At 33.4% G+C, this 17,809-nt stretch overlaps 3 protein-coding genes and 1 pseudogene across 3 annotated transcripts; 2 read left to right on the top strand and 2 right to left on the bottom strand.

Annotated features, from left to right (window-relative positions):
* The first annotated feature begins 5,099 nt into the window (after positions 1-5,099).
* On the top strand, positions 5,100-7,417 carry LOC128187543 (uncharacterized). The gene is made up of 3 exons (XM_052857963.1): positions 5,100-5,648; positions 5,794-6,247; positions 6,600-7,417. Exons 1-3 carry the CDS (start codon positions 5,109-5,111, stop codon positions 7,415-7,417), a joined length of 1,812 nt encoding a protein of 603 aa, XP_052713923.1. The 5' UTR covers positions 5,100-5,108.
* A 349-nt stretch (positions 7,418-7,766) lies between these two features.
* On the top strand, positions 7,767-10,601 carry LOC128187542 (uncharacterized). The gene is made up of 4 exons (XM_052857962.1): positions 7,767-7,787; positions 8,640-8,761; positions 8,860-9,059; positions 9,600-10,601. The coding sequence occupies exons 1-4, from the start codon at positions 7,767-7,769 to the stop codon at positions 10,448-10,450; spliced, it is 1,194 nt and encodes a 397-aa protein (XP_052713922.1). The 3' UTR covers positions 10,451-10,601.
* A 301-nt stretch (positions 10,602-10,902) lies between these two features.
* LOC128187541 (uncharacterized) lies at positions 10,903-13,059 on the bottom strand. The gene is made up of 3 exons (XM_052857961.1): positions 12,547-13,059; positions 11,464-12,372; positions 10,903-10,912 (listed from the first exon to the last, which is right to left on the bottom strand). Exons 1-3 carry the CDS (start codon positions 12,993-12,995, stop codon positions 10,903-10,905), a joined length of 1,368 nt encoding a protein of 455 aa, XP_052713921.1. The 5' UTR covers positions 12,996-13,059.
* A 2,413-nt stretch (positions 13,060-15,472) lies between these two features.
* On the bottom strand, positions 15,473-17,060 carry LOC128187540 (uncharacterized; annotated as a pseudogene).
* Positions 17,061-17,809: the final 749 nt, after the last annotated feature.

The following is a 17,809-nucleotide window of genomic DNA, read 5'->3' as shown; positions in this document are numbered from 1 at the left end:
TTCACTATAACAAATAAAGAACACAATTTATTTTTCGAAATGAATCATATATATACATGTATATACCTACATATTTCCGTCAGCGATAATAAACTCTATTTAAACTGAATAAACTTGAGCAAATGCCGAGCATCTCAACAAAACCTTTTGCATTAATCTACCATTACGCAAAAGATAATGCCGAATTACCGATAGAATGAATTGTATTTCAGTACTTTTTTGATACATCAGATTTTGCTTAATTTGCGCAGGTAAACAGTTAACTGTTTGATTTACCGAAGTCTCTGTTCGATTTGATACGTAAAAATCACGAAATACAGACGACAGTTCCCAGGTTACAAAGCATAACTAATGAAAACGAAACGAAAAGCAGAACAAGCTAACACCAACGTCATGTGAGAAAACTGTCAACGCACTGAAATATTTAGCTTAGCCTCTATTTACTTCACAATATTTTGCATGTTTCAAAAATTTCCCTTCATACGCGAACTGTTGCACAACAAGCAAATTCATCATTATCAGATCGACCATTTTTCGTATGATGTTATGGCTGCTTTAAACAAAGAACCTCGTTTTAGAAGTATGGAATACGAGTCTTGGTAAAATGGGTATGCAAACCCGGACCGTGGCAAAATAAAAGCCGGGGCAGATCGGCAATCGTCAATTCCAAATACGCATTATTTTGCAGCAATATTAACAGCGAATACAAATATACTGGTCCATCAAATATGCTGAAATTTTAACAAGATTGGCAGATTAATAACTGCCAATCTTTTGTTTTGCCCAGGCCAAGTCTTGCCTACCCATTTTACCGGATGCCGAACCCGAAGCTATTAAACTGATTGAAACACGCCTTTCCTTTATTATTATTTTCGTAATAACTCAGATTTGAAACAGAATTAGCCCTTAATTTTTGCAATTTATATTTTCCTTCCCATAAGGATGATTTATGTTAAACTACGTTGAAATGGAATCAGTAGTTCTAGAGAAAAAGATTTTTAAAAATGCACCCCCCTTTTTTTACAGTTTCAAGGTTTTCTCCGCTTTGAATACAGATCGGACTTTTATTTCCGCAATTTATATTTGCCCTCCCATAAGGATGATTTGTGCCAAATTTGGTTGAAATTGGATAAGCGGTTTTAAGAAATGTTCAAAATGTAAAAAGTTTACAGACGGACAGACAGACAGACGGACAACGGACAAAATGTGATCAGAATAGCTCACGTGAGCTTTCAGCTCAGGTGAGCTAAAAATGAGTCAATTATGCGTTTAGAAAGACGCTTGGTGTTAGCTATAGTTTCACAGCTTACCGCTTATCACCGTTTCATTTCCAGGCTGTATGCCAGTCCTCCCCGCACTTCAATAGAGTGACACCCGTGCCACAGGATCTCTTGAAGATCTGACAGAAGTGGCTCGCAGACTTCTAGCTGCTACAATAATATGTAGTTCAAAAACGTTATACCACAGAACATGGCAGATGTTGTTTCAAAGATTTCCAGAAGTTTTTGCCTCTTACCCCAGATATACCATGCAACTTTATTTCGCAACTATTTTTGAAATGTTAACTCACCAAATAGCATTTCTCACCATATATATGCAATCAGTTATCTTCATATTATTAAAGGGTTACCAGATACAACAGATCACATTTCTGGTTAAAAAGATTTTACAAGGTTGTCACCACCCGGCCTCTAACAAGGATTCCCGTCTTTTAATTACTTACCCAATTTATCTCGGTTTTGAATTCAACAAGGTTCACTTTCAGCAGTCTAATTTGTTCTTCAAAACTTCAATACAAACAAATCGAATAAATTGTACAATTCACTTGAAAGCTTCTGCAAATACTGACATGTGTTTAGTTTAATATTTATATTAAGTCATACAAACTTTTTATCATAAATCTGGCCATTTGTTTCAATTTATTGGTTTATTGGGGGGGGACGAGTTACTATTGCTTTGTGTAAAAACATTTACAAAACATTATACGGTTCATTGGTCTAAATCCAGGACTCTATAAGGTCATAATTTTGAATATGGGGTGTACCCATGGAGCACAACTTGGATTTTCAGAGACCTGTATTCAGAAAATGGGAAGGTGGAACTTTGATGCAGTTCGTAGATATATAAGAATTGATAGTTTTATATTACAGCATGGTGAAAGGTCAGGCGTATACTGCTATCAACGATATCACACAGATCATTATTCAACTGCTGTGATGACTTCTGTTGGAGGTCAGGCTTGAACTGCTGTTTATTGCTTGATCATGTATTAAGCTTGGGACATTTTTAACTTAGAAATACTTAAAAGTCATTTAATAAAATGACTAATTTTGCAATACATGTGTTGACTCATATTTAAGACTCCTTGCCAGATCGGAAAGCATTACATAAATGTATTTCGGAACTACAATTCTAGAATTTGAGATATATAACAATCTATCTATAAAAAAAAAATTAATACTGATCTTTCTTTTCTAGTCTGAATATAAACGTATTGTTGGTGTTTGCTGTCAATTTCTTTAAAAAAATCCAACCAAAACATCAGGCACAATCTGTAGCTCTACTGGTGAGTTAATGGTTAATAGCAGTTCATAGTACATCAAAATGATAAACATATCTAAGTCGTATGGATAAACAAATATTATTGATGTTGTTGGGTTTTTGTTTTTGTTTTTTTTTAAAATATATAAATGACATTTTAGATAGAAAAATTGATAGAATATTTTCTACCAGTAGTCCACTGTTTATAGAAAACGCAACTCTTTAAAACTTAATTTTATTATTCATTATTGTTTTCTTAGCTTTTTCAAATATACTACATTGTAATTGTAAATAAAGGCATGTTTTAGTAATTCCCTTTTTTCTTTAGGATAAAAATAGCTAATGTGTAAAACAATTTAGGTCGCAGGTTTGATTGAATCATAGCACTTGATTATTTTTATTGTCACGTCAATAATGGGCAGATCAAGAAATCTACTTGTTTTTTAGGGGAAGTGTCCGAGTAATAAGGTCAGGATCTAACGCCTATTTTAGATAATTATCCATATTCGGACCACCACCCTTCCCCACACATACTTATTCTCAAGATCCACGCATGTTAATAACTCCCCATATATCCGCGCATGTCAGTGACTCTCCAGATGCAGGACACTGCTTCGGGCGATAGAAATTAAAGCGATTACTTAAAAAATGAATGCTATATTATGCTTATAATGCTTATATTAATTTCGAAATTAATTTTCATTAACATTGACATATCATTGCAAATACATGATGTAGTAAAACAGTTAAGGTAGGAAAACCAGTTTTTGCAGACGCAATGTATATACCTTGAATACGTTTTTGAAAATAGTTTGCAATTTGAGAAAAAATAAACAAAATAAATATCACTTTGTAATGTACTTCATTGAGAAATAATAAAAATGCATAATTTTAATAAATTTATCATTCATCTTCAAAGCTATTTCAATTATCTTTTATATCATCTAAATGCATGCGTCGTGATAACATTTCGATTGAACAAAGTTTCAATCTGCAAAAAATATGAAATGTGAATTTACATTTGTCAATTATAAACTAAGTATTTACACTCCTGCATGTAACTACACTATATGTATACCCAGTAGAATTGATTTTTAATCATTGCTGAACAAGTGTTTTTTCATTCTGTTTTGTTTTATTAAAAGATGAAACATGAAACATACTCGTTAGCCAAATGTGTTCAATCCACTTCGATCACCCCAATAAATAGAAACCGTTGCCAAGCGAAGATGCATATAAAAAAAATTAAAACAATTATATAAAACATCGTATATCTCTATGGTAAGAACAAAAAGATATAACATGACATTAAAACAAGATATTATTAACACTGTAATTTCTATGATGTTTACATGCCTGTTTATTGACTAATTGCGTACATACACCAGTAATTCTGTAAATCTTTTACAAATAATGCGCTAGTAAACGACATTATTGCTCTTACAGGAAGTCTGATGGCAACAAATTAAATGCCCGATATTTGATTCTTTTAAAAAATCAAATAAGGTCTAGCTTGAAAGGTACTCTATCAAATTGAAAAAAATGGGACCATAGATTAAAAAATCACTTAAGCTTGATTATGTTCAAGACTCTCCGGAAACAAGAATCGACAAATTCGAACTAAAGATTAAAATTATATACATGTATATATATAACACATTAATAAGGTGTAAATTCAACACATTAAGTTGTAAGTTGTACAGATAAAAATGTAAATGTACAGATTAAAATGTGTAATTTGCAGATAAATGTGTAATTGAAGTGTGAATTTTACACATCAAGGTGTACAAAAGAGACCAAACGCTTACCTGAGGAACAATAGGTATGATAAAATTCAGCTCAATGGAACCATAATACAACATATCCAGACAATGTTGTATAATTCATGTGGATCCTATATCAATAAATATCCATTTTACCCCTTAGAGTTTTTTTTTAATTATTAGTCCCTTTTCTAACAGGATAATTTTATAGTCATTACACATGATATGCATTGCAGTTTCTCAAAATGATCTTACACAATTGTTTATGTAGGGTGAATATGGGATATTAACCTACATCAAACTCTGAACGCCAAAAAATTGTCCAAGGGCCAAGGTCTACACAATTTAAAAGAATCATCCGGCTAATAAGTTTCTGAGAAGATTTTTAAAGATTTACTCTATATATTCCTATGTAAGAATTCGACTCCACCCCCCCCACCCCCCCCCCCCCCATTGTGGCACCACTCTACCCACGGGGTCATGATTTTTACAACTTTGAATCTACACTACTTGAAGATGCTTCCACACAAGTTTCAGCTTTCCTGGCCAAATGGTTCTTCAGAACAAGATTTTTAAAAATATCCCAAAAATTATCAGTAATTCCTAATTAAATCCCCTTGAAAAAAGCGTGATCCTTAATTCTCACATCTTCGCTAGCCAAGGGTGACGATCCACTCTGCTACTCTATTCACTCTTGGCAGATCGAGTCGACTTTTGTAGGAGATACGATCTGTTCTTTGATTGGACGCAGCTACGCATAGCTGATCCAATCGCAACGCTTGTATCATCATCTCGTAAACAAATATGGCTGCGCCCATAGACGTATGTCGTGTTTGTAATGACTGTCTGCCTATCAAACACAGACGCGTGATTTTTGGCGAAACCTTTGGCGTTTTTCAACAGTTGACACAAGTTTTAGATTATAGAGCCTCTCCAAACGATGGACTTTCGAAATACGTATGTGGGTTTTGCTTTACGAAGCTTAATAAACTGTGCAAGATTGACACTGATTTGATTCACAAAATGGACTCTCTCAGGAGGGAAAAGAGTGAAGTGTTAGGAATTTTAAGGGAGAAACATTCTAAAACGTTACAACTGATCAAAGTAAGAACCCCAAAGTCCCAAGATAAACGAACAATAGTGCATTCACCAACTCCAAGGAAAAGTAAAAGAACGTTATTTTCCACCCCCCAGAAAAACGACTTCGGAGAAAGTCATGCCAAAATCAGTTTACAAAATGCAGATCAGATGGAGATACCATGTGTAGAAACATTAAAATCAGCTCCAGAAAATCAGAAAGCCATGTCTATTACCATAAAGTCGTTCACGCCAAGTAAACTCAAGGTATTTTTATATTTTATATTAGTACTATTATTATTTTCTCAATACCAGAACACACTTTCAATTTTATGATATGATGAGCTGAAAATATGTTGATAACTTGAACAAGTGAATATTATATTCAAAATTTATAAACTGTTGATTTTAGGTGCTGTACAGAACTACCAAGAGTGAGAAAGTGAAAAGTAGAATTATTCCATTAGGTCATTGCCAGAAAATTGTCAAAACCTTAACAAACAACAGTTCATGTGACAGAATTGGAAGAATTATCTACAAAACACCACTAAAAGCAGCGGTGAACAAAGCCGTTTTCTCTGAAGTGGAGAAGGACTGTGCTGCCATGTGTTCCAAAAGGTTGCCTTCAGTATTAAGAGATTTCAGCAGTGAAAATGTGTCAACTTTCTCCTTGGACAAATTGAACATTGAAATACAAAAGAAAGCTCCACTGTTGCATGGAGTTCTGCAACATTCTGTGAAAGGATCCATTTTGGGAACTGTTGTCACTGCAGCAGTGGCGCTGAAATTTCGCAACAACCAGTTGTCAGCATTCCACCACATAGTAGCTCAGATTTTAGATAAAGGGGGAGCAACAGATGAGGTTGGTTTTTAAGAAAATATTAGGATAGTACAAATCTTTGTAATCAAGGAGTTAAATTTTGTCATTGATTATCTTTTATTTTACAATTTACACATTTAACTATATAACGGGTAGTATACTGTTTTTGTTTCATAAAGAATAGTTTACATTGAAGATTGAAGAATGATATTTGAATTGATCAATTAAGCAATTATGATGTTCAGAGATTTATAATTATATCAAGGTAAACTTAGCCTAAACTGCACCAGTTTAAATGGCTAATATTCTGTAAGAAAAATTGTCATGAATACAGAATTAGCTTGAATTAATATTATTTACAATATAAAATTTAGCAGGGACCAAAATTAAATAAACAGATTTCCCATGTATAATACTTAAATATCGATCATTGCAGGCTATTGATACTTTAGCAAAACTTGGTGTATGTGTATCATCATCAGCAATGTCAAAGCAGAAACAGAGGCTCTTACAGAGACAGAAAGAGAAAATTGGAACCCTTATGCTGAAGGAAAAGGAAGAATTAGAAGAATCGGGTAAGAATGATTCTCAGATATCTTGTGATATTATTGGGGATAACATAGACATAACTAGAAGTCCATCTCAGATGAGTGTAGATAGAAAAAGGCAGAGTTGGCACTGGTTTCTTCTGGTGGGGCTACAAAAAAGAGTTCTGAATCCATTGTTAAATGATACAGCACCAATTGCAGATATAAAATCAGTTGACAATTGTACATTTATACCAAATTTCGACGAGTGTAGAAAATTGGATGAACACTTCATATACCATATAACAAATGTCCTTGTCAAATATGTGGGTTGCCTAAAGAAGTACAAAGACTGTGTGCCCAAGTTCATTCAAAACCCTCATTTGAAGGAACTTGCAGAAAAGTCAAATTTTGTACTGCTAGACATGTTGGATAAAAGTGAAAACAAGTCTGAGGACATGATCACTATCTTGGAACACATACATGCCAATTACATTGCTCATACTGATGGAGAAAATCCAGCTGTCATCAAGAAAAAAGTGTTCGGAGGTGACGTGCTTACCAATGAACGAGCTTATTCAGCTCAACTTGCCATGTTGAATGGTGACACAGATTATGACAGACTTGGTGGGTTAATACACCGTCCCGAAGGATTACACAGAATGATGAACCTTCTTTTGGTATCATAATGGGCCACAGTTGATGTTTAAGTTTCTTGTTTCAAAAGGCATGTTTGTTTTACATTTTATTAGTCAGTTTCATTAACAAAAAAATCTGGGGTTGTTAGATTGAACATGGCTAGATATAGATGATAAGAGATAGTTTGATGCTGCAATGCATTAAACATAATCATACTGAAAGGAACTCGCAATTTTGATTTTGTCATGTGCATAATTTATTTTATCTGGTACCGGTAAATTTAAATGCCTCTTCAAGAAAGCCAATCCTCTATAATTATTGTTATTTTTATCCCCCCCCCCCTTTCGAAGAAGGGAGGGCATATTGCTTTGCTGCTGTCGGTCGGTCCACAAATGGTTTATGTTCATTTTCTTCACAGAGGTAACACATACTGAAGTGAAATTTGTTCATTTTCTTCACAGAGGTCTAAGCGAGGGGGCATATGTGTTTAGTGTTTTACAAACATCTCTTATTTACTGTATGATTAACAGAATTTGTGAAACATGGAAATGGGGAGGGGGGGCACTTGTTCAAATAGAAAATGGATTTCCTAAACCCCTAATCTTTTAGGGTTAAAATTGTTTTTTCTTTCAAATTTGTATATTGTGTTTACATCATTATAGTTTCATTCATTTTTTTTTATTTTCAAAGTTCAGGTGCCTCATTACACTGTGAACAATATTCTCAAATCAGCAGAAAATTACTTGATTATGATAGATATCATAATGGGTAAGAAGTATTTAAGTTTAAAGGCAAAAAATGTGCAATTTTGAATGAAATATTACACCGGGTGGATTCGAACTCATGATCTGCGGTTCAGAAACCCAATACTGTAACCATTGAGCTATTATGATATACAACCCAATCGAAGGATATATACTTTTTAACAAAACATTTAAATCGCCATCTTGTGAGGTCTTAGATATTATAAGTCTAGGTGTAGTGAGGTACCTTTAGCATTTATTGATGATTTATTCAATTAATTATGAGCATGTTGTTCGTTGCATGGACTAGTATTATCCTTTTTTTGATATTTAAGCATTATCACTATCCAATATATATATCATTTTAATCTATCTGATATTAAAAATAAATTGCCATCACTTCAGATCATTCACTCCATTCATTTATGTGTACATTTTCTGTCACTTTAATATTGCAATAGTGTCAATGTTTGTTTAATTCGTAACAGAAATTATCATTTATATTATTGTCAAATTCTATTTATTTCAGCTTATATATCAGATTTTCTACAAGAAAACTGCCTCGGGAGACAGAGGATCTTTATGCCAACTCCGGAACTTTATAGGTCGGATTGACGTTCATGGCTCTGAAGAAGTTGTGCAGAAATACAGGTACGACAAATTTAGCATCCTTAAAAAATGTTTTTATGTTTATTTACATTCTGTTGAGCAATATGTATATTGTACTTTCTTCATGATTGTTTCTCTAGGGCCCACTATTCATTTATTGATGATTGTTTGGATGCTTACATTGTGACAGCATGTTTACACCTCTTGGATCTGTCGGACATAGATGAAATTTCCAGTAGAAAACAGACACTGTTTGACATCCTACCGAAGGAGGAACAGTACAATTTTATCTCGCAAATATCTAAGGAAATTTTGGAGAAATACATAAAAATACCCAATGGTACCTATAAATTATTTATATATGCACCTAATTAATATGTAGGATAATTCCAGTAAATTGTATGCTATATGTTTAACTAGTAAATTCAATGCTTATATAAAATTGATCCATCTAAAAAATAGATAACAACGTGAAAAAGTTCACTGGGAGATGAACTTGACTGGTCACATGATCAAATCATGTGAAGTGCAAATCAAGCGCTTCTCAGTAGATTTTATCATGTAACAACCAAGTTTATATCCCTGTGAATTTTTTAACATTGCTATTATTATTTACATTTGAGTCAGCTCATTACAACCAAAATCAGAATATAACACTATTTTATATGAAAATATTGTATCATTGTAAGCTTGTGTGATCTCCGTTGTGATTTTCATTGTGGCATTATGATCTTTAAACTCGATAAGAATTAAATTTGTTTGCACTAATTTGTAATTATAAGAAATAATATTTGCAGTTGTAAATACATGTATATGAAATTTTTTAGGGCCTCAGCAGTACAAATTTAAAAAAAAAATGTATTTTTCATGTAATTTTCAGACTTGCCAACATTATTGACCGAAGCTGCTGCGATGGATACACAAAAACGACAGATTGAGGCAATGTTTGACAACCGGCAACAGCGCTATGTGTGTGAAGTGTGTGACAGGCAATACAAGACTGCAAATGGCATTCAACGGCATCTGAGAGACCAGCATCAGTGGGACATCACGGAAAACACAGGGGTGAATATACCTCAAGAAGACTACGATCATATTGCTGTGTACTCCGCCTCATTTATGAAGTGTGCCCTTCTTTTAAGGGATACAAACGATGCCTACCAGTTGGGGGATGGCAACCGCATTTTGCTAAACTCCAAATTGCAGATGTTACTGTCACGTGTGGGAAACCATAGCAAGTACCAGTTGTGGTTATTCAGGTTTATGGCCTATTGCTATGCTTTGCTAACACCAAAAATGGCTTACGAATACCTATGGAACTGTACAGCTAACTTACAAGGAAATACAGGTCACAATATACCAAATGACAACCTAGTTGAACTGTTAGTTCAAGCAGTCAAGAAAAAGATTCATGCTCAAGGATCTAATGCAACTTACAAAAGTGCTAGAAATGCAGCATTGTCCTTGCAAATTCAAGAAGAAATACTGATCAATATGCAGAAAGAAATGGAAAAAAAGAAGACTGGACACAAAAGACCCCCACCATCAAAACTGAATGACATTGTTGCTATGGTGAATGAACTTATGTCAGCAAACATTTTTGAGAGAACTCCTGGCAGAGAATTTTCTAATTTTCCAGGATTTAAAGATGTATATTCGCGTGTGAAAGTGACCGAGCTACATAAATGGCTTTCCGAAAACAAGGAGCGACTATCCTATGAATGTGTTTAAACTTGCAAGTGTATAGAAAGTGAAACAATTGATGGATTTTATGAATAACAGACCTTTCCAATTTTAAAATATTTCAACAATTTTAATTATGTACAGTAAGAGTGTTGCATTTAATTAAGTATCATATTTATATGCCTCAATTATTGTAACAGTGCACTTACATTATCTTCTTTATAAAATTGGACTATGATGTTTTATTCTTTTATAAGACTTTTTATAAAGAGAAATGAATATATGTCCCTATTATAATTGTGATTGATATTTTAAAATATGTAATACATGTGCATGTATTTCACTTATGTTTTAGACAAAATTATCCATCAATTTTTAATCAATTCACATTCAGCCCAACATTTGTAAAATGCCATTTCTTTTCAAAAAGATTAATAAATACATCAGCAAGTCTATTTTATTTCATATAAATTTCATATCTTTACATAAATTGAACAGTGTCATGTCTTACTAAAATGACAAAATAATAAACATGATCTGTTCTGATGTATCATTGTTAATCAACCATGCAATAAACAAAAGCTGCAGATAGGCACTTGTTATTGTAACACAACCAGTAGGAAAGAAAATGATGTATCATTTGTTATAATAATACCTAAACCACAGGAGATGTATGTACATCAAACATTATAGGAAATGAAAAATTGTTGAAATGGTTGTCAGACTAATCTCTTGAACTCGAAACTATTATAACTTAACAATAATTGATTGGCATATCGAGCTGTTGTGGGGCACTTTTATACAGAATACTTTATTATTCAGAGTCAGTGTCTATTTGATAAAATTCTATGTCTCCAAATACTTCATTGACAATATTACATACAATTACAGCTGATGCATATGACCATATTTGACAACACTTCATGACATCATCTGGATTAAATATTAGATGACATATTTCAACAACACTATCAATAACTTTATCTGTTAAACCATAAATTAACTCAAATTGCAAAACACTGTCATATTCAACCGACATTTGATATTTCAAAGCTAATAACTTTTGTTTGAGAAATTTTCCGTCTTCTTCAGACACCTCTCGACTCATTTCTTCCTCTGCTTCCTCTTCCTGTTCTGTCTCTTGGTTAACTTTGTGGGTGTTGGGACAAGTGTCATCATCACAACTACACTTCTTCTCGCAGACATCACAGCAATTATGAATGGGAATGATATCAGCTTTTTTCATCGCGTATGCTTTGCACAAATTGTTTCGCCTGCATTCATTGTTGTCTTTTGCCAATTTTACGAGATCACATTCAACCTTCTTTAAGTGTCCCTTGTGGTTTTTGAATAGTATGAGTTCATTTGACAGCATGCCATCTCTACCACATCGCCCCATTTGTTGCACAAAAGTGTCCATTTCTCTGGGCAATCCATAATGAACAATATTATTCAGGCCAAAAAAATTTACGCCCATCCCAGCAGAATTAGTACAGATAAGAATTCGAATTTTCCCATCCACAGCCATGTCGGCTCTGATTTTTTCTTTTAACTTTTCATTAGTTTTACTATGATACATGTTAATCAATTCACAGTTTGCACCAAATATTTTAACAAAAGCAACGTACAGTTTTGAAACATCAGATATAGCCTTGCAAAATATAACATGACGTGACATCTTTTCTTTTAGTGCTCTCAAGTCAGAAATTAACCATGCAAACACATTCTCGATTTTGTCATTATTAGGAATACATTTGGATGATATTTTTATATTCAATCTGTCAGGAGATTCAACAACAATTTCTGCATTGGAAGAAAAGCTTAATTGATTTAATATTTTTCTTCTGTTGCTTGGGCCTGCTGTTGCTGTAAGTGCCACCATTTGAGCGCTGGAACACAGTGAACGAAGTTCCCCAATTCTAAAAAACCATTCTCTAAATGGCTCTGTTTTCTTGTCTTGAGAGTCTCCCCTATAACATATAACATTATATAACTATATGTTTGTATACTTTTTTTCAGCGAGCAGCTTCAATTCTAAACCAAATTATCTATTATATACAGCATAGATCAATTGTTATAAGTTCTTACAACCTCAGCTAGTTTGTTAACTGTATGTCTAACTTTAAAAAATCTAAGTCACTTACCATTGTATGACTGTGTGTGCTTCATCGACTACAATTGCTCTTAGCTTTCGCTGGTAGATATCAGATTTCAGGACATCTCGCCATTTCAAATCACCAACCAGCTGTTCGGGACTTGCATAAATAAAGTCATACTCCCCATTTATTATGTCATTCGTTTCAGCTGAGTCTTTTCCTATGTAGGTCGCTTTGAAACCCAAAGCAGTCAATTTTTTACATTGTTCAGACATTATAGAAATTAGCGGCGTTATTATAATGACACACGCTCCGGTAAAAAGTATTGGAATGCACTCGTAGGTCAGAGATTTTCCACTGCCTGTTTTCGTTCCGACGAAAACATCTTTTCTATCACTGACAGCATAAATAGCTTTCTTTTGATTAGGTCTGAGAGCAGGAATCTTAAATCTTTTGCAAATATCTGCTTCAATATTATTTTCTATGGGCGCAGCCATTTTTGATGAATACTCCTTATGTTACGTAAACTCTGATTGGCTGAAGTTGACGGAAGCTAAATTCGCTTTCCATTAGAGGGCGCTCCTCGAAACTAACAAAAGTCGACTCGATCTGCCAAGGGTGAAAAGAGTAGCAGAGTGGATCGTCACCCTTGGCTAGCGAAGATGTAATTCTCACAACTTTGAATTCCTTTTATCAAAGGGTGCTTTGTGCTATGTTTGGTTGAAATTGGTCCAATAGTTCTTGAGAAGAAGTCAAAAATATGAAAAGTTTATGGACAGACAGACAGACGGACAAACAAACCACATACAAAATGTGATCAGAAAGCTCAATTGAGCATTCAGCTCAGGTGAGCTAAAAATGTCAATCTTAAACAATAAAATATCAATGATAATATAGTTTGTTTTATTTCAGAGCTTTTATTGAAAGCGCCCGACCATAGATGAAAAAAATGACAAAAACAAACTGTCAACCATCTCAAAAATCCATAAAACGATCTGGTGTCAACAGAATCAAGATAAAAATTGATATTTCATATTAGACAACAAAATACTTCAGCAAAAATTTCAAAGTAGAGAAAACAAGGTTTCAAACAAATTTGACAAATATGGAACACTGTTTATTTCTGTTCATAAGAAGAAATCAAGGAGAAAAATTGCTTTAAATAAAACCTTGCCAAATATTTAACGAATGTAATCATTGTTTACATAACAAAAAATTGGGACATCTGTACCTTCACATAACTCGACAACTGACATTCAAATGTCAGCCATCATCAACAATAAACAAGTGAACAATTTAAATATAAAAAGCAGAGAAATAAAATTATAAAATATCTATCCCAAATTGTTACCTACCCCTATTAATTAAGGTGGCTCACTACACCGTAAAATATTTTCTCAAATCAGCAGAAAATTACTTGATTATGATAGATATCATTATGGATAAGAAGTATTTAAGTCTAATAGGCAAAAAAATGTGCAAGTTTGGATGAAAAATTACATTTTCAAAAAGGACTATGTGCGGTTTTATGCATTTTTTTGCCCCTAAAATCAAAGGTTTAGAAAGATTTTTAAAAATAAGGTGTAAGATAGTTGAAATCATATTGAAAATAAAGGTGTAAAAGGTAATCACCACAGTGACGTCATAATGTAGAAATGACGTCATGAAGATTGCATCATTTAGATAAATTGATGTTTTGTAGCAAAATATGGGTGTTTTCCGATGGTTTTTCGACTTGGAAACGTCGAGCGCAGGCTTGCTCAAGTACCATTTTTTAGTATAATGTGTATAACTATCTAAAAAAAAAAACATGTGTTAAAATCGCACTTGAGCAGACCAGCGCTTTATACTTCCGAATGCAAAATATAGAGCAGAAATGAGAATATTTTCCTTTTTTGCAAATTTGCCGGAATTAGGCCATTTAGATGACGTCATAGATAAACAGCGAATGAGCAATGATGATTAAAATCAAGATTAACGTCATAGGCATCCTCTATGCAATGATTTGTGAAGATTTTATTTTTATACGATACTATTTAAAATTGGTTTAAATCGGGGGAAGATATTTGACCATACCGCACATAGTCCTTTAATTCAGTTAACATGAACAAAAGCTCCAGGCGGATTCGAAGCCCAATACTTTAACCACTAAACTATGACTTGTGACGTAGTGTCTTAAAAAGTATAAATGTAGGTGTAGTGAGGTCCCTTAAGTAGTGATACCGTTAGCAGAGCAAGCTCACAAATTATACCCCCGCTGAAAAATATAATTTTGCTGTACTGTACCAAAAATACTGGGGTATAAGAAACAAATAAAAATAATTTGGGCAAGAATGTCATGTTATGCTTGAAATGGTAATGACATTTTCAATATGGGAAGTGTATAATTTCACTTGAAGAATCATATTTGTCAAAAATATAATGATATAATATAAAAAATTGTAGCAAATGATAAAAAAAGTAGTTCTCTATTGGAAGGTAATGGAGACGCCGATATTTTTTTCAATAACCTTGAACTTCCACAAATGACCAAACCTGAAGGTCACGATCGACATACTTTCAGATCACAAGAAATCTTTGCATCAAGGTGTAGCTTTTAATATATTTCCATTACATGATATGGCCTGGACGGGAATTGTGCATTTTTTTACATTGATCTTGAACTTGCCCTAATGACCTTAGGTCAATATAACGACACACCTCCAGAGCATAAGCAATCTTTGTGTAAAGCAGGAACTTCCAAAGTTTCTCCATAAGACATTATATAATTCATATTATGTATTTTTGTTATATGCAATTATAAGATGCATGTAATTGTTATCAATATAAATTATTTTGACTGCGCCCCAAGTTGCCCGACTCCAAAGTCGTAAAACCTTATTGATGTATCTCAGTACCCATCATACATTATTATATTCATATCGTAACTAATGACAAATGTGTGAAAAGCAAAACACATGTATTAATTTTCCAGCTAAGACCTTATGTTTCTGTATGCTTTCTTGATTTCACGAAAGAGGAACGGTAAATCACTTGCAGTAATGGATAATACAAAACTTCCCGATAAGCAGTCTACCTAGGATATTCCCGACTGCTTTCGCTGAGGTTCGCTCATCTTTTGCACATACTTTTAAACGCTGAGCTTTAGAAATTTCGTTTGCCTTGATAGAGAGTTTGGATTTTATTTCCTCTAGTCTGGCTTGGAATGCTTCTGTATCAGTTACGATTGTATTAATTGGATCCACATGGACAATAGCACATACTGGCTATAAAAATATCAAATACATGTTCTTTTTATTACATTTCAATTAAACCAAGTACAATTCTACAAATGACGGTCTATCTACATGTACATTGGCAAAGTGTATTTTCAAATTCAAATGTATTTTTGCATAACTATTAAAATAAAAGAAATCGTTAATTTATGTTGAGAAATGGTTTGAGGTCTTTTTAAAATAATTCATTAGCTTACATGTAAAGCTTAATAAAATGTTAGTATGATACTTGGTGTGTGTATGTTGGGGGGGGGGGGTGCACTGTGTCTATGTGTGTATCAAAATGGTAAACTCACTACAAGTAGGACTTGTTCCTGTCCAGTATCCCAGGTGATTGCATCGTCTGTACAAGGTATGATTGGAACCTTCCAGACAGCTATACGTAACAGAGTCGTTGTATAGGTTTCCTGTTATTGTGTAGTTTGCGTTGTCAATAAGCAAGCTTGTTATGTCACACATGGCACCTAGAAATATAAAGCTGAAACAATTACCTTTTGTTACTGTACCGCTTATGAATAAATACGTCTTTTATTTATCATGTTTCTACAATATTTCGTTTTAAATATTCCATGATTTATCATATTTCATCCATTCAATGCAGTCTGTCAGAAAATATAAACGATTTGCATTGTTTTGAGGTTTGAATACATAGCTTAAATTATTTACGGTAATGTTAAATTTTATATTTGATACATTTCAATGCTTAACATACTGCACGTAGGGAATGTTCCTGTCCAGTAGCCCAGGTGATTGCATCGTCTGTACAGATCCCCGGATGTATGATTAAAACCTTCCAGACACCTATACGTCTCAGTGTCGCTGAATTGATTTCCTGTAACATTGTAAACGACGTTCTCAATTTGCAAATGACTGTCGTCGCACATAACATCGATCTTCAGTTTGAAGTTCGAAATATTACTGTGTTTTAATAGAATCTTTACTGTGAGGTTGCAATGTAAACCAATTGCATGTTTGTACCTGTATTAAAACATGAATCTGCGAGTTTTGTCATTATTTATTTATTATTATTTTATTTTATTATTATTATAATTTAAATGGTTATTTATTGTGCGACAGTGGTAGAATGATGGTCTGTTATCCTTAAAAATATGTTTGTACAGTTCCTTACTTTTTTCAGACCTGTACTCTGTCCTGAGTTTTTGCTTCCACCACCTTTGGCTTTATACTTCGATAATCATTAACACCTTTGTGCTCAAACTACGTTCATCCATTAATATGAAAATTGTCCAGATTATCTGTTTTGAAACACCCCCTCTACCGCTTCATGGTTCAATATAAAACCCAAAATAGAAAGTCGATGGGGATTCTGCATTGCATCAGCCATGAAATAGCCCGGATGATAACGTTGAAAAATTGTGCGAGGTATTCCGAGTGAGTTCCGAATGGTGAAAAGATGAAAACATTACCCATTATAAATCTCCGTAAGATTTTTGTTTTCGTTCCTTGAACTTTTATGAGTGATTAATGAAAATGTGTCAATAAAGATATCTGGGATATTTTCCCTTTTATCGATTTCAACTAAATTTCTTTCACAGGTATGTGTATTTATTTAAAATCATCAAAAAGTGATGGAAGCAAAAACTTGGGACAGACTTTAGTAGGAATACATATGTTTTCTATGTTGCCAGATAAAAAAAAAGTGAAAAGTCAAAAATAACAAAAGGAAAATAAATAAATAAAGGAGGTCAGCATTGACTGAAAACCACTGACTACACCGTAAAGTCTTTGACAATATGTTATGGGGATTCTTTTTAATGTAACTATTTTGGTGAAGAAAATGTTCATGAAGTACATGTATTTTTAAAGAAGTTAGTTTGAAATGACTATGGCTATGCTGGATTTGATTATTTAATCTATATAAGATTTACAGTCTTATCAAAACGATTAAAAACGTTGCACTAGCATAAAAGGCATATGAAAAAAAAATGCTATACAAAGTTGACCAGTTTCATTCTGAGCACCACAATCATAATAAAAACAAAGGTTTATTTTCTGTCACTTTTCTGATTTCAAAA

This window comes from Crassostrea angulata, chromosome 6 (assembly GCF_025612915.1).
Source record: "Crassostrea angulata isolate pt1a10 chromosome 6, ASM2561291v2, whole genome shotgun sequence".
Taxonomy (NCBI): domain Eukaryota; kingdom Metazoa; phylum Mollusca; class Bivalvia; order Ostreida; family Ostreidae; genus Magallana; species Magallana angulata.
Note: the sequence above shows the minus strand (reverse complement) of the source record. Positions and strands in the feature narration are given on the sequence as shown.

Coding starts and splice junctions, on each gene's coding strand:
- LOC128187543 (XM_052857963.1), top strand. CDS start 5,109: ATGGCTGCGCCCATAGACGTATGTCGTGTTTGTAATGACTGTCTGCCT. Junction 5,649..5,793: donor TCACGCCAAGTAAACTCAAG/GTATTTTTATAT, acceptor TGTTGATTTTAG/GTGCTGTACAGAACTACCAA. Junction 6,248..6,599: donor GGGAGCAACAGATGAGGTTG/GTTTTTAAGAAA, acceptor TTAAATAAACAG/ATTTCCCATGTATAATACTT.
- LOC128187542 (XM_052857962.1), top strand. CDS start 7,767: ATGTTCATTTTCTTCACAGAG. Junction 7,788..8,639: donor TGTTCATTTTCTTCACAGAG/GTAACACATACT, acceptor TATTTATTTCAG/CTTATATATCAGATTTTCTA. Junction 9,060..9,599: donor ATACATAAAAATACCCAATG/GTACCTATAAAT, acceptor TGTAATTTTCAG/ACTTGCCAACATTATTGACC.
- LOC128187541 (XM_052857961.1), bottom strand. CDS start 12,995: ATGGCTGCGCCCATAGAAAATAATATTGAAGCAGATATTTGCAAAAGA. Junction 12,373..12,546: donor GCACACACAGTCATACAATG/GTAAGTGACTTA, acceptor TATATGTTATAG/GGGAGACTCTCAAGACAAGA.